Raw genomic sequence first — 16,120 nt, 5'->3', positions numbered from 1 at the left:
ATCCAACAAAATAAAATTTTCTTTTTGGGTACATTCATAGGCAAACTCATATACATAGCAACTTAGTCAGGAGCACACCAATTTTTACCAGCTCCATCCAATCATAAAAGCAAAACCCATGGCAAACTGGTGTATTTGCCCAAAACATTTTTAACAATTACTTATGGAACCCCCCTAAATCATCAGTGACACAGCTCACAAAGTACATAACCTTGATAAACAAGATTGATTACAATGCGTGTTACCTACCTGACGGTATATGAACAATCCGTACTGCGCTGTCTGTCGTGTTTACATGCTGTCCCCCAGCACCACTTGCTCTTTTGGTTTCTATACGTAAATCTTTAGGATTGATAATTAAATTGATCTAAAAGTACATAAAAAAGGGAATCTTTTCAATGATCATGTAGGCTTCATAAATCAAAAAAATATATTTTCCATGGTAATGCAGAGAAAAGTTAGGGAGAAGACTTACACCAGAGGTGTACATGGCACAAATGAAAAATAATTTTATGCTTTTGTGATACAGGTATAGTAATACTGAAAGAATTTTCAGCAACTAAGACATTTTGTAGTATATTTTAATGACCTCACAGCTCAGGAAGTAAGCAAGTGACTTTTGCAGTCTTGGACTAAACACTAAGCTTGTTTGGTTTTCATCTCATTAAAGGCAAAACAGAACTATGAAGACTTTTTAAAGCTTTAGTCAATAAAATGTGTCATCTTACGAAGCAGGAACAGCCTTACAAATAAACTAGTATTTTGGACCCGCCATGCGATGGGTTGTTAGTTATCGTGCTCGGTGTTGCAAGGGTTTATTTTTTCCCGTTGCCCATCTTGGATCCTTTAAGGACAAAAAGGAAATGGTCCTAATTTAAACACCGATTAATACAGGAACCATTCTGATATTTTATGACTAACGCTGGCTTTATTAATTCTTGTTCTTTGCAATTTGTCTGGGCTGACTATCCCATTACCAGATGCTTTGGGACATCGTGCTAGACCTTGATTTTTGCATTGCAGGGAGGATTGTGTGTTAAGGGGTGATGGCAGGAGGGGGATCAGTCCTGTCCTGATAGCGCTAGAGGGAGAAGACAAAAGTGAGGCTGTGGGACTAAGGAAAGTTGCAGAAGCCTATCTGAAACTGTTCTGCTCACATACAGTAAATATTGTTCATTGTAAAGTTTCATTGTAAGCTGGACAGCTACAGGAACACAGAGGAGGAGATGATGTGGAGAACATCCTGGTGAAGGTGTCTGACATGGTCTATCTAGGAGTCCTTGAAGCTGGTCTCATTCAGCAGCCCCTGCCCAATTTGCCCCCACTGTTGCTGGCAAAGTGTACATTTGTGCTCTGCAGGAACAGCCCCTGCAGCATGAGCAGCCCGGAGAGCTTCCTAATAAACCAGCCCTCGCTGTCCAAGTGCGCCAAGGCATGCAGCAGCATTAGTCTAAGTGACAGTCACACAGCAGTGCTCCTCCCTGCACAGCAGGTCCCTTCCGGTAAGCTCTGTGACGTCCTCTCCGCTCATGGACCTGGGAGCGAAACTGCCCTCGTTTGTGACGACAGAGGCAGCTGGGGGTCTAGCGGTGCTAGCTGTAAGGAGAGCCAGGACCAGGCCAATAATCCTGTCAGTGCTGCAGCAAATCCTGCAGGATTCTCTTGTCACTGACAGACCGGGGTCTCTGCAAATCTGGCCACCAGGTGTAAACTCTTAGTCGGGGTGACCAGGATTTGTCAAGCCCTGGAACTTTGCTGTGACTAGAATTAGTAAATGACAGGTTTCCAAGCTGTACTACGTCTTTGAAAGCCACGCTAAGGTCCTGCAGTCTAAGTGACTAATCTGTAAATTAAGAAAATCACAGATGTTAATGTATCGGCCCACAATCTGACTGGAATGCCAGCAAGACACAGCCAGTTACTGAGCAGACAAAAGTGATAAAGACAAACCTGAAAATAAAAAGAGACTGATTTTAAGACTATTGGTTCGATTGTATTTTTCTTTTAATTTACTTGTTGGCTATACTGCTTACCTCACTTGGTTGAGCTAAAATAGCAACAGTCATAGTGCTTGTATGAATTCTTCCTTGCTTCTCAGTCTTTGGCACTCGCTGGACCCTATGCACCCCTCCTTCATATTTCAAATGTTTATATACATTATGACCTCCAACAATTGCAGATGCACGCCGCACTCCACCTGAAGGACATGCCAAAGACATCAAGAGACAGTTACCAGAGCAATTCTAAAAAATACCCACTTTAGAGAAAAGTTTGCATATTACATTTTAAAGCTAATATGGTTATACACTTGGGGCCAAATGTAATAGGGTGAGAGTTTTGAAAATGTGAGTGTTTATTAGTAAACTCACACTTTTTAAACTCGGTCATTGTGATAGAGTCCGAGAACAGAAAAAAATGAAGTTATGGTAAGAACTTACCTTTGTTAACTCGCTTTCTTCGAAGTCCATAGGGTCGCCCCTGAGCCACCTCAGTTCGTAATAAACCAAAAAGGAGGATAATGCTGGGTACACACACGGGATGATCTGTTCAGCATATGATATCGCTGAACGATCTCCCTTGAAATTCCTGGTGTGCTGGATGAACGATATTGTTCATCCACACACCAACGATATTACCAATGACCAACGATCGAGGCTCCCTATAGGAAATTAACGATATCGTCTAGATTGGCATTTTTGCATGGCCGATGGGCGATATAGTTATCGTCCAGCGGGAGCGCGCATCGTTTGTTGCATACACACGTAACGATATATCGTTGAACGATATCGTTCATATCACTCCGTGTGTATGCACCTTTAGAGAGAAGGAAGACTGGTACACACAAGAATCACATTCTCACATAGAAGGAGACGGGAAACCGGTGACCAGAAACCTAACCCATATGAAGCCAGGTTCATCAGGGCGGGTGCCCTGTGGACCCTATGGACTTCGAAGAAAACGAGTTAACAAAAAGGTAAGTTACCATAACTAATTTTCTTCTTCAGGGTCCATAGGCTCCACGAGGAGACCTTGGGGGTGTCCCAAAGCAGTCCTTTTAAGGGTGGGACGCTCCTGCACTGAGAGGAGAATCTGGCGCCCAAAGGAAGCATCCTGAGAGACAAAGGTATCAAAGGCATAGAACCTCAGAAAGGTTTGGACAGAGGACCACGTGGCCGCCTTACAAAAGCTGAACAGCCGAGATGCCACGGCGAGCTGCCCACAGACCGAGTAGAATGAGCAGTAACAGAAGCCGGAACAGGAAGGCCCGCCTGCGTGTAAGCCTGTGAAATAGTCATACGAAGTCATCTAGCCAATGTTTGTTTACTGGCTGGCCATCCCTTCTTGTGAAATCCATAGAGCCCAAATAAGGAGTCTAATTTCCGAATGGAACTGGTAGGGACCACATATCTTGAGGGTCCAGACCACATGCAAGGAGGCCTCACCTACCAAGAGGTCTGGTGAGTGAAAGGCCGGGACTACAATTTCCTCATTAATGTAGAAACTAGTAACTTTTGGAAAGAACCCAGGATGAGTCCGAAGTACTGCCCAGTTCTGGTGAAAAATTAGAAATGGGGAGAGACAGGAGAGCGCCTCTAAAATCAGACAGACACTCTTCTGGCTGCCGCTATAGCCAGAAGAAAAAGAGTCTTCGCTGTTAACCACTTGAGTTCCACAGAATCCAGGGGTTGAAATGGAGAACCCTGGAGGGCGTAAAGAACTGACAAATCCCAAGGAGCCACTGGAAATAGACGAATCAGATCTGGGCAAAGGCAAGGACCCCGAGACAACAGTTCCAGTCGTTGAGGTAGCAGGAACGGAGTGTCGATGGAAAGACTCCGAAGATCTGAGAACTAATTACGTCTGGGCCAAGCTGGAGCCATTAGCAGGACAGTGCCTCCGTCTTGTTTGAACTTCCGAAGAACTCTAGGAAGAAGGGAGACTTGAGGAAAGAGGTACACAAACTGGAAGATCCACCTCACTGACAATGTGTCTACAAAGGCTACCTCAGCATCTCTTGTTCTGGACCCGTACACAGGAAGATTGTGATTGTGTCGGTAGGCCATGAGGTCCACCTCTGGGAGGCCCTATCTGTTCACTAGGAGTTGAAACACCTCTTGGTGAAGCGACCATTCCGCGGGATGCACGTCGTGACGGCTAAGGAAGTCTGCTTCCCAATTGAGAATTCCCGGAATGAATACTGCCGGAATGGGACCCTCGGCCCATGTCAGAATGCGGGACACTTCTGTCATTGCTGCCTGACTTCGAGTACATCCTTGATGGTTGATTTAAGCCAGACTGAACCTGTACAGGTTTTCCGTGAAGTATGTGCTGGGCCAGGTTGAGGGCCCTGTAGACAGCTCGAAGTTCCAATATGTTGATTAGCAGGGTTGATCTGACCGATGTCCAACGGTCCTGAAAGGAGTACGGACTGGTCACTGCGCCCCAGCCCCGGACACTGGCATCCGTTAAGATTACCCTGTCCTGGATCCAAAAGGGGAGACCCTTGGTTAGATGAGATGTCTGTAGCCACAAAACAGACGCACCTCTGGAGAGAGCACCATCGTCTGAGCTTTGATCCGATGGGGTAACCCATCCCACCTGGAGGGGATCAGCCTTTGCAAGGGCCTGGAATGGAACAGAGCATATTCCACCATGTCGAAGGGGAACACCATGGATCCCAGAACCTGCATTGCTGAGTGGATCGACACTAGGCGGCTGTGGAGACATCTGCACACTCATAGTTGAAGTGTGGAGATCTTGTCTGATGTTAGAAAGATTCTCTGATCCTGAGAATCCAGCAGGGTTACCAGATGAGTCATTCTCTGTGAGGGATTCCGGGAGGACTTTTTCCAATTGATTAACCATCCGTGCTTGTGCAGGAAAGCAATGGTTAACTGCAGATGGCGGTGAAGCACCTCTGGGGATCTTGCTAGTAGCAGGAGGTTGTCCAGATATGGTAACAGCCGGACACCCTGACCACGTAGGTGGGCTGCAATGATAGCCATAATCTTGGTAAACAGCCATGGATAGTCCAAAAGGACAGAGCCTGAAATTGGGAGTTTTGCGGTCGTATAGCAAACCGGAGATATTGCTGATGTGAGGGCACTGTAGGTACGCGTCCTGAATATCCACAGATACCATGGAGTCCCCAAGCTCCATAGCTAGGATGATGGAGCATAGGGTTTCCATCCTGAACCTGGGTAAACTGAGGAATTTGTTCAAGAATTTGAGGTTGAGGATAGGCCGATGAGACCCATTCGGCTTCTGAACCAGAAAGAGTAGAACAACAACCAGTCCATCGCTGAGATAGTTGGACTGGCACAATTACCCCTGCTTGCAGCAAGGACTGTATGGCTTTCTGGATTTGTAAGACCTTGTCCAGATCTGAAGGAGGGACTGTGTAGAAAAACTGGTGGGGAGGCAGTCTGAGAAATGAGGTGGTGTACCCATGAGAGACCACGGGCCAAATGTAATAGGGTGAGAGTTTACAAAATGTGAGAGTTTAGCAGTAAACTCTCACATTGGTTGAGTTTTATCTTCAAAATGGGAAAACATCTGAATGAGATTTTAAATTGTGAGTGTTTTTTAAATCTAAAAAAACATGCAAGTTCGCTCTGTTACTTTGTTTTTGGACTCTATTACATTAGCAAAGTTTAAAAAGTGTCACAAACTCACTTTTCTAAACTCTCATCCTATTACATTTGGCCCCACGTCTCTTACCCAAGCATCAGTGGTGGTTTGACAACAGCACTGGGAGAACTGAAGAAGTCTGCCTCCCACTGTGGGATATCCCAGAGGAAGGCCCATCCAGTCAGGCGGAGGGTTTATCCTCGGGTTTTGAAGCAGGGCGTCTGGTGCTCTAGGTTTGCTTGGTCCTGGGTTTGGCGGCCCTAGAGGAAGCAGACTGCTTAGGAAAGGACTGACCTTTAGGCTTTCCCATAGGGCGAAAGGACTTAAATGATGTAGTCATAGGCCTAGTAGAAGTAGTTGCTGAAGGCAGAAATGCAGTTTTTGATGCTGCCAACGTGATTACTATCTTGTCAATGTCTGGCCAAACAAGATCTCCCCATTGTAGGGTAACCCTTCTAGACCTTTCTTGTAATTCGCATCTGCCTTACATGAGCGTAGCCACAGGGTACGGCGGGCAGACAGCCGTGGCCGAGACTCTGGAGGTTAGGAGTCTGGCATCAAAGTCACTTCTCCAATATAGAAAGCTGCATCTCGAATGTGAGCAACAAAAGACATCTGATCCCTAGACGCATCTGAGGGATAAAAGTCTTCAAGTGCATCAGCCTAGCTCCCTATAGCTTCAGCTACCCATGCAATAGCCATGGTTGAACGGGCAACAGCCCCTGAAAGAGTATATCGATTTCAGGTAAGCTACCACTTTCCTATCCGTAGAATCCTTCAAGGAAGTAACACTAGGAAAAGACAACGTAGCGCTTTTAATTAAATGCGTAACATGTGAATCCATCGCAGGGGGTGTTTTACATTTTGCACTATGAGCCACAGGAAAAGGGTAACAAGAGGTTAGACATTTTTGTGGTTGAAACCTCTTGCCAGGCTGCAGTCATGTGTTCAGCTAGTTGATTAGATGGAGGGAATTCTGCCGAAGCCACTTTCTGTCATTTAAACAGAGGATGCTTGGATTTAGGGGCTGACTCGTCATCTATTAATAAGATGGATTTGACAAATCAGCATCTACTGCCTCCTCAGATGATTATTCAGAATCTAAGAGTTGCATTGACTGTGACGATAACACAGGAAACTTAGAGGGCTTACTGTGTAAGGTCTTCTCACCTTGCAACATGGTTTGAAAAGTATTCGATGTAGCCATTAGACTCTGCAGAGTTAAAGAGTACGTTTACCCATGGTGGGGGCACAGGAGGTACCTGTATCCCCTGAACCTGTTGTGGCAACCCTCAAGGGGGAATTATGGCTCGCTGTGATAACCCCATAGGGGGAATGACAGCCGCAACTGCCAGGCGGTCTGCAATAGTGGCCAGAACCTGAGAAAATGAAGCCCTGGGAGACTCTTGTGCAGGCGCTGGGTTGTCTGATGAGCCTGTGGAGTATAATACTGCGTACACACGGTAACAATCAGATAATGATCAGGCGATCGTTGTCTGATCGTCCTGCATGTGTTGGATGGTCATCCCTTAATGACCTCCCTATAGTAAGCAGGCTAAGCTGGTCGATATCAACCAGGTCTGACTGCTTGCACAGACAACGATAGTTGGTCGTTAATGACCATACATGGCCGTGCATCAACCATCGTATGGTTGTCTGCAGGGGCCAGAAACTGTCAGATTTTAACAATAACGATAGGATCGTTAACATTAACATTTGACAGCTTATCGTACCCGTGTGTTCGCAGCATAACACATACTACATCTATCAAATCCTCCTCACTTAAGCCTGCAGCACATAATTTGCATGATAGCAGTATGGTTGCAGATGCCTGTTTGCAGCTACGTCTAGCAAAGGCAAGAGTAACAGAGTAATATGGCACCCACGGACAGTCTCATGCTGCGCGCTCTAAGTAGTAAAGGTAAAATAAAGAAACAATAAAAATTAAAATGCTTAATGGATGCCTAAGCAGCCCCCCGCGTTATGGTGACCCGACTCCAGCCAGGCACCAACGAAACCGAGGTGCCTCGGGGTATAGGGAGAGTGGACCGATGCATCCTGGGAGTTGAAGGTTTTTAACTCCGTGGTGCCCAGCTTCCAGATCCATCGCCTACAACCCCCCCCCCCCCAGGTCTCCCTGTGGAGCCCATGGACCCTGAAGAAGAAGCTTGCATGTTCTTACACTAAAATAAATCTCACTATTTAAACTTGACCAATGTTAGTTTACTGCTAAAAACTCATATTTTCTAAACTCTCTTCCTATTATACAAGATCAAACCCAAATCAGATAGATGGTGCTGCTGCCCATAGCAATCAGATTCTAATAGGGTGTGATTGGCTGCTAAGGAAAATACCTCCACTTGTCTTTAAATTTGATAAATCATTCCCTTATGGGACTAATTATATATATATATATATATATATATATATATATATATATATCCCCCATAAGGGAATATATATGTCGCTGATGTGAGAATTAAATTGGACATTTCCATATTACAAAGCCAGTTTTGAACATGCTCATATTTTGCTCATTCCAGACTTGTTATTTCAAACCAGGGGCATTTCTAGAGAGGAGGGAACCCGTGTGCAGTCTCTGACACGGGTCCCCTCCTCTGTCCGGCGGCCAGCAGCGCACTGAGCTGTGCGTGGCCAGCGCCGGAGTTATAGACTCTGGGCACTAGAGTGCTCCCAGAGTCTATAGATTATGCATAGGTCACCGGGAAAATGGCCACGGCGGCCATTTTCCCTGTACTACGCATGCGCAAACAGGAAAATGGCCGTGGCGGACATTTTCCAGTCGTTTTTAGAGCGCCGGACCCCTGCTCAGACGTGGGACTCCGGAGAAGTAAGTAATGCGATGGGTGCAGGTTGTGCGGTGCCATTATAGATACGCCCCTGTTTCAAACCCAATCTGTTCTACCATTCTCCAGCTGTTTTATTAACCCAGGTTAATTTGTTTGTAGCCGTTATTAAAACACTAGCAGCCCCAGGTAGCATTACATAACCCACACAGTCTGCAATTTGTTTTGTCATTGCACAGGTATTAATATAATAAATTCTAAAATATTAATAGGTATTTATTATCTTTAATTTATATGGCTCCATAAGGGTTCCATTGCGCCATACAGTAGGGATAGCATACAGCAAACTAAGGTACATCAGACAACTATGGACTAGTTTAGAAATTAACAGATTCAAATTATACAAACCCATCAATTACATTGAGGACATAGTAGGAGAGACAGCCCACGAGAGCTTACCTTGTAGGGAGTAACATGTACAGACGCAAGGAGAGATGGCAGAACTGTGATATGTAGAGGCTAAAAAGTTAGCAGGAGGGGTGGTAGGCTTGAATGAAGTGGGGAATTTTAAAAAAGGGCACGCTTAAAGGCAAGAAGGCTAGGAGAAACTCTGATGTAAAGTGGGAGGGCACTGCAGAGGTTGGGAGCAGCACATGAAAAAAAACTTGAAGGGTGGAGTGGGAAGTGGTGACCAGGGAGAGCGAGAAGATGCGGTCATTAAAAGGGTACAGTGGGTGTAAAGGAAATGTGTGTGAAAGGAGGCTGTAGATGTAGTGGAGCAGAGAAGACGAGTGATTGACGGCTTTGTAGGTTAGTGATAGGAGAACTAAAATGATTGAGCCTGGCATTCACCAGTTGTGCAAAGACAATGCCAGCATGTATGAAAAGCTTTGGTCCCTCAAACCTACTTTTTGTTTGATAATTAAGAGTTTAAAAAAAACATTAATTGGGTGGTTACAGGAAACCAATTAAGCTATAGTCAGCCTACAGCGTTAAAGAATAATTGCACCCAAAATATAATTCCGTTTTGGATAGAAATAATTTAACAATAGTGAATGTAATTTACCTGGAATCAAGGGTGCCTGCTGATCCAACAGTTACCACAATGTCTGTAATAGTCCTGCAATGCTGTGCACAGACATGCAAGTGTTGCATATTACATTTACCAGTGCAGTCTCATGAAGCAGTTTGACACATCACATTGCGACTAATGCTGCATACACACGTAAAGATTTTCTATCCAACTAGTTGATTGGTTGGAATGAAAATCTGGTAACGTGTGGGAGTAAATGATGATCAGCAATTTGCACCTAAATGCCAGAAAACAGATGAAAATGGTCGTTCAGACAAGTTTGTTAAATGTTTGATCTAAACAATTTGTTCAAACAACAGTTTTTGTCAATTTTCTGGCATTTGGGAGCAAATTGCTGATTGTCATTTGCTTTCATGCCTTACCAGATTTTCATTCCAACCAATCAACTAGTTGGATGGTTGGACAGACAATCTTTACGTGTGTATGCACCTTAAGACATACATTTGAGCGAAAAAGATGGAATTGGCGCCCCAAAGAGGGCTGTTTGGTATGACTGCCACAATAGTGTACGAGAACACTTCTATACTAAAACTATCTGTTCAATACAGTGCCTACATGGTAAAAAATAGCTGTGCAGAGTTCTTCAGTGGGGTCACCGGCTCCCAGTAAATAGATAGGCTGCATGTTTGCAGATATTTGTTCAGCCAATAAAACAGCTGCTTCCACTGTAATTAGCACACACACTTTAATTACACATATAAGTTACCTAGATCACTTTGGAAGTATTCCAGAATGTCAAAACTCCAGTTTCTATGAGCAGCATAACGTTGATACATGTCGAATATATCTGAAGTAAATAGCATCGCTTCCTGTCCTCCTACACCGGCTGTCACCTCTAAAATAGGATTACAGTCATCAACTTCTTCTCTGGGAATTAGAAGCCAGGCAATCTATAAGAGAAAAGAAAACCAAAAACATGAATAAAACAAAACCTTGGGAAAGCATATTCATATTTTAAACTAAAAGCAGGATACATTGGTGCCATCCAACTTTTTAGGGATTACAGTTTATATTTGTAAGATCAAAGTGTTAGTTTGCAACTATGAATGGTTATAGTGGTAATGTTGCGGGGTGAATTTACTGGGCATGGCTTTGGAATAAGGATTCTGTTAGAAGGCAAGGTCAATTTTATGATACGGAATGACAATATTCACACCATGTTGTATAATTTCTTGCAGGATGACAACTTCACACAGATAATGTGTTGTAATCAAATGGTTTAACAAGCAAAGCACTGATGCTATCCATAAGTCATGGCCTGCTCAGTCACCACATCCGAAGTCTGTGAAAGCATTTATGGGAAATGACATTATGATCACCAAATTTTCCACAATCAATCAAACATCAGTTGAATGAGTGTCACACAATAAAATAGTGTTGCATTCCTTGTGTACAATTCCAGACACTGGAAGACTAAATTATACAACACATACAGGCCCCATTAAATTTATATTGGCATTTACATCTTTCGCTCACTACTTGTAGAAGTCCCATACAGTATTTACAACACTGATAAATCCAATACAAAATGGATCTAATAGTAATTTTCAAAGCAATTACTATTAGATCCATTCATCTTGGCTCTATTACAATTGCTTTGCTTGTGATCTACAGAAATCTTCATAACTCAATAGGTGAAACATTTTCCTGTACATGCATTACCTGGTAATTCAGATCATTTATCTCGTTCAGATAGGATGTTATTTCTGTTTTTGCAAGAGACTTTAAATCTTCATTTTCATCTGTAAACCAGTAAAAGAGACAAAAAGGTAGGAGTATAAACACACAGTGCTTTTTACCATTCACTCTTACTATATATTGACATTCGAAAGCTGGGAAATTGATCTGCAGATGATGGTTGTTCATACACACTGAACCATCATCTGCCACCTGGCTGCGGGTCCCGATGGCCGAGGGCCGCTTCGCACCCCCCTCCTTGTGGCCTCTGCAGCAAGTGTACGGGCGGTTGGCTGACCACCCGTACACACAGCACAATGGGCAGATAGCACAGCCAACGCGATAGGTCTGTGAATGACGTTTGTACACACTGGCCAACGCACCCACAATATATCAGCCGTTCAGTTGATCGCCCGATATATATCGGCCAGTGTGTACCCAGCAACACAGTATAAAATAAAGTCATCCATTTACAGAAAACTAACAAGTAGAAGGCAGAATTCCTCTGAAACCCTATTAAAAATAATGCAATTTGTTAAAAAAAAAAAGCTCAGTATGCACTGCTGATGGCCTACAACTCAACTACTTTAATCTATAACTGTGTCGTCAACATTGGAGCTGGTATACAATCAGACATTATCTTGCTAATGGGCCACATACATCTTTCTGGGTCAGGGGACAGTTATAATTACAGGTAGTATCTGTAGTTACACAAGATAGAGTGTCCAATTGGATACCACCTGATCTACTGTAACCCCATGTTACCCTTTGTATATGCATGTTTACATGATGGATCTTAGACGCCCCTGTTCGGAACCCTTAAATTTGGTGTTGAACTTGCCAGTGAAGATGTCACATCGTGACATGAAGCAAGACTATAGTTTTACCAGAACTTTGCATTAGGATAATACAATGCATTACCTCATAGAGATGTAAGATCTGGGACTGGTACCTTACTGTTCAAGCTGGAATCTGAGTAAACACTGGTGATTTAAAGCATACATACCTACAGCCATGGCCAAAAGTTTTGAGAATGACAAGTATTGGTTTTCACAAAGTTTCGTGCTTCACTGTTTTTAGACCTTTTTGTCAGATGTTACTATGGTTTACTGAAGTAAAATTACAAGCATTGCATAAGTCTCAAAGGCTTTTATTGACAATTACATTAAGTTTATGCAAAGAGTCAATATTTGCAGTGTTGACCCTTCTTTTTCAAGACCTCTGCAATTCGCCCTGGCATGCTGTCAATCAACTTCTGGGCCACATACTGACTGATGGCCGCCCATTCTTGCCTAATCAATGCTTGGAGTTTATCAGAATTTGTGGGTTTTTGTTTGCCTACCCGCCTCTTGGGGATTGACCACAAGTTCTCAATGGGATTAAGGTCTGGGGAGTTTCCTGGCCATGGACCCAAAATTTTGATGTTTTGTTCCCCGAGCCACTTTTGCCTTATGGCAAGATGCTCCATCATGCTGGAAAAGGCATTGTTCGTCACCAAACTGTACTCTGCTGGCATGTTCAGGAGATCTCACAGTTGGTATGCAGTCATATAGCCAACATTCAAAATGTCAACATTTGCATGTGTACATTATGTATGTTTCAGCGTCAACAGGCTTAGAGAGTATGGTTGACATGCTCAATAATCGACATGGCTAATCTCAACTTTAAGACCAGGTCCACATTCTTGTGCCGGCATTATGATTGTCGGCCAGGTATACCACACTCTCACTGATGCCATCCCTACACTTGATTGGTGCTTCCATACAATAGTGCGAGGATAAACAGAAGAACCAGGTCACACGACTGGGGTATGTAGGTTAGTAATAAATGTACCATCTACTAAATGCAGGGTCGAACTGCCCACAGGGGTACTGGGGAAATCCCCGATGGGCCCCACCGACGCTTCTAATGCCAGGGTTGAGGCAGTGCACTTGAATTATACATTATCCAATGTGCATCCAGCGCGATATCGCTGGCGACGATATGCACTTGCTGATGCCTGGTCCAGCAGGGGGGAGGGAGGTGTCATACTGTATTCTGTAGCATGACATAGTTAGCGACATTCCCAGTTGGTCGCTAACAACCTGCAGGAGCACGCTATATATTAGCAGAATGGTGTCACTCTCCGGTCTTTAGTAGCACAAAATCAATATCACATCTAATTCAACATTTCGAGTTTATTAAAAAATTGTCCTGATGACTAGCTGTTTTTTTTTTTGATTTTGTGCTACTAAAGACCGGAGAGTGACACCATTCTGCTACGATATTCATCATATTGGGTGAGCACTACAGCTAAGATTATATATGAGTGGGAGTGACTACACCTTTGGGCGGAATTCAATTGATTCCTGCCCCCATCGCGCTCGACGGAGCTATTCAATTCTTGCTCCTGTCGGGCACGATCAGCTGACAGCACTACATTTCAGCTCACAGCCCTTGGGGGATGAGAGCTGAAATGTGCAAAAAGTGACATGTTTGGGCGCCCAAATATCACTTTTCGCGATCGCGCCCAGCACTTTGGTCGGGTTTAGCTGCTTTACGCGGCTAAACCCGACCACTTTGGGCGCGATCAGCACGAAAATCTAGAAAAATTGCATAGCGGCCCGCGATCTCCTGTCACTTTAGATTTTTGTAGGCTCCCAGACATCTTCCAAGCCAAAATAAAAGTGCCATACAAGAGCACACCTGCATATTCTTGCAGGATGGCACAGCTGTGCTCTCACACTCCTAGTTACCAATTCAGTTGTCTGGAAACATTTTTGTTGTGATCTAGTTACATTTTGTTCTCACCTCTCAGAAGTTGCTGCAGTTGTTCCAGCTCGCTCTCCTTCTGTCTCAGCTCCTGGATGACAGGGAACACACGCTTCGTTCCCCACGTATTACCCCCTCTCTGCCCCGAGATTTCTCCCACCTGTGAGCTAGCTGTCACCTGCAGGTCCCCCGGTACCGCCTCCCGTTCTTCCAAGCGCTTCAGGAAACCCTTCCACGCAGTACTCCTGGTTACTTCTTCCAGGGCGGGGAGCCGCCGGGTGTCAGCAGCAACAGCCCGGCTGCAAAGGACCCCGGACTGCCTATATAGAGCATCCCAGCGCTTATGCCGGAGGCTGCGTTGAATTCCGGCGTACAACGCACACCTCGCCAGGCTGCCCAGCATGACTGCAGGAGACAATTTTCCCCTCTAACCTACATAGAAATGACGCGCCGCCATAGTGAGAATGGCAGCAGCACGTGGCGTGCTGTTATGACACTCATTCTTCTGTCGCATCGCAATGTTACGTCTATGTGTTGTGCCATCTAGTGGCTAAGTATGGGAAATACGTCTTTACTAAAGGGTAAAAAAAAAGCAAAAAGAGACCAACGAGGCACTGATAGAAATGTTGTGCAATTATAAATTATAATTCATTTGAATTAGGGGCCTATTTATCTTTTTTTTTTCCATAAAACTATATAGAAACTGCAGTTTCTGTATCATTTTATGAATTGTTGCTGTATTAATAGCACAATGCAAAAGATTTCTCAGAAATCTCCAGCAAAGTGATATTTAGCACTGCAAATCGCAGTCCCCATTATTATCAATCAGGACTACAATCTGACCCCTACAGTATGTGATGATGATTATCCATTTAGTCGACATCGGCTTCCTGACACTCAAAGTGTCGGTAAGTCAATGTCGACTAAACAAATAATAATCACATACTGTAGGGGTCAGATTGTAGTCCCCATTGATAATAATGGGGACTGCGATTTGCACTGCTAATTATCACTTTGCTGGAGATTTCTGAGAAATCTTTTGCATTGTGCTATTAAAACATAGCAACAATTCATAAAATGATGCAGAAACTGCAGTTTCTCCATAGTTCTATTAAAAAAATAAAAAGATAAATAGGCCCCTAATTCTCTGAATTATAATTTATATTTGCACAACATTTCTTTCAGCTCCTCGTTGTACCACACTATAAAAAGCATAGGGATGTAACTCGTAGGGAAAGCTGTTACTGCAACCGCTGTTCCTGCAAGTTCCCCATTGTACACAGCAGGGTTATTTTTATAAAAAATTACAGTAGCTTCCGTGAAACAGATTGTTAATAATCGCGGCAGTTCCACGATTATCAATAAATAGGCCTTTAAATCTAGTCAGTTTAGCAGCTGTAACCCACCTTTTACCTCTGTAAAGGGTCACCAGGTTACTAAATCCCTTGTGGTTTAGTGTACCCACCTGTAACCTCATATTAAGTGGTGTACCTTTATTTTAACAGTGCCTCCACCCAAGTATTGGTTGTCGGTATGGGCCTACTTGGGAAAACCCATATTACATATATATAGGACTTGTCTGCGTAGGCCCAAGGATACACTCAAATATTAATATTACTCCCTATATTGTAGTGTGTGGAAGGGGTATGTTAGTTGAAAACAATATTATAACACCTCCAGGTAAGTAAACACAATTACATATAGATATAACATTCTTTATACTGATGAAATTCCAAGTAAATAAGAACATACATTCACCTCATTACATGACATAACAGTATACTGTGCTGTACATTGACATACATATGTTTATCTGAACAATGCAGTAACATCATGCATAAATAATAACAATATATCAATGTAGATATCCTCCTTAATACTAAGTTCTAAAAGTCCCGTTGTAGTTCCTTAGTAAGGTAAGTATTTCAAGTGAATATAACACTCTTCCCTCCTGAGTGTTAATTTTTTTTGTTTTTTAGAGATAACAATATATTTAACCCAAGATGCAGAAATATTTCCTGTGGATTTCTGCTATCAGAGGCCAAAACTGAATAGTTACTTTACTCATAGATGCCGACATTGTGGCTGTCTCCTCCAGGAGGAGGCAACCATAACTGTACAACATCGGGGCGTGGAGCTAAATTAGGGGCGGATCGGGAGT

At 43.6% G+C, this 16,120-nt stretch overlaps 1 protein-coding gene across 1 annotated transcript in view; it reads right to left on the bottom strand.

The window, feature by feature from the left end:
* Positions 1–14,450, bottom strand: part of MTRF1L (mitochondrial translation release factor 1 like) — a 35,734-nt gene extending 21,284 nt beyond the window's left edge. Inside the window, exons 1-5 of the mRNA XM_088474377.1 lie at positions 13,999–14,450; positions 11,194–11,273; positions 10,238–10,421; positions 2,034–2,197; positions 250–367 (exon numbers count right to left, since the gene is read on the bottom strand). Of these exons, the coding sequence (XP_088330503.1) occupies positions 250–367; positions 2,034–2,197; positions 10,238–10,421; positions 11,194–11,273; positions 13,999–14,362 (910 nt within the window). The 5' untranslated portion in view covers positions 14,363–14,450. The remainder of the gene's footprint in view (positions 1–249; positions 368–2,033; positions 2,198–10,237; positions 10,422–11,193; positions 11,274–13,998) is intronic.
* Between the last annotated feature and the right edge of the window lie 1,670 nt (positions 14,451–16,120).

Source organism: Taudactylus pleione, unplaced genomic scaffold (genome assembly GCF_031769625.1).
Source record: "Taudactylus pleione unplaced genomic scaffold, aTauple2 ptg000154l, whole genome shotgun sequence".
Lineage (NCBI taxonomy): Eukaryota > Metazoa > Chordata > Amphibia > Anura > Myobatrachidae > Taudactylus > Taudactylus pleione.
This window is presented reverse-complemented; position numbering and strand designations above follow the sequence as displayed.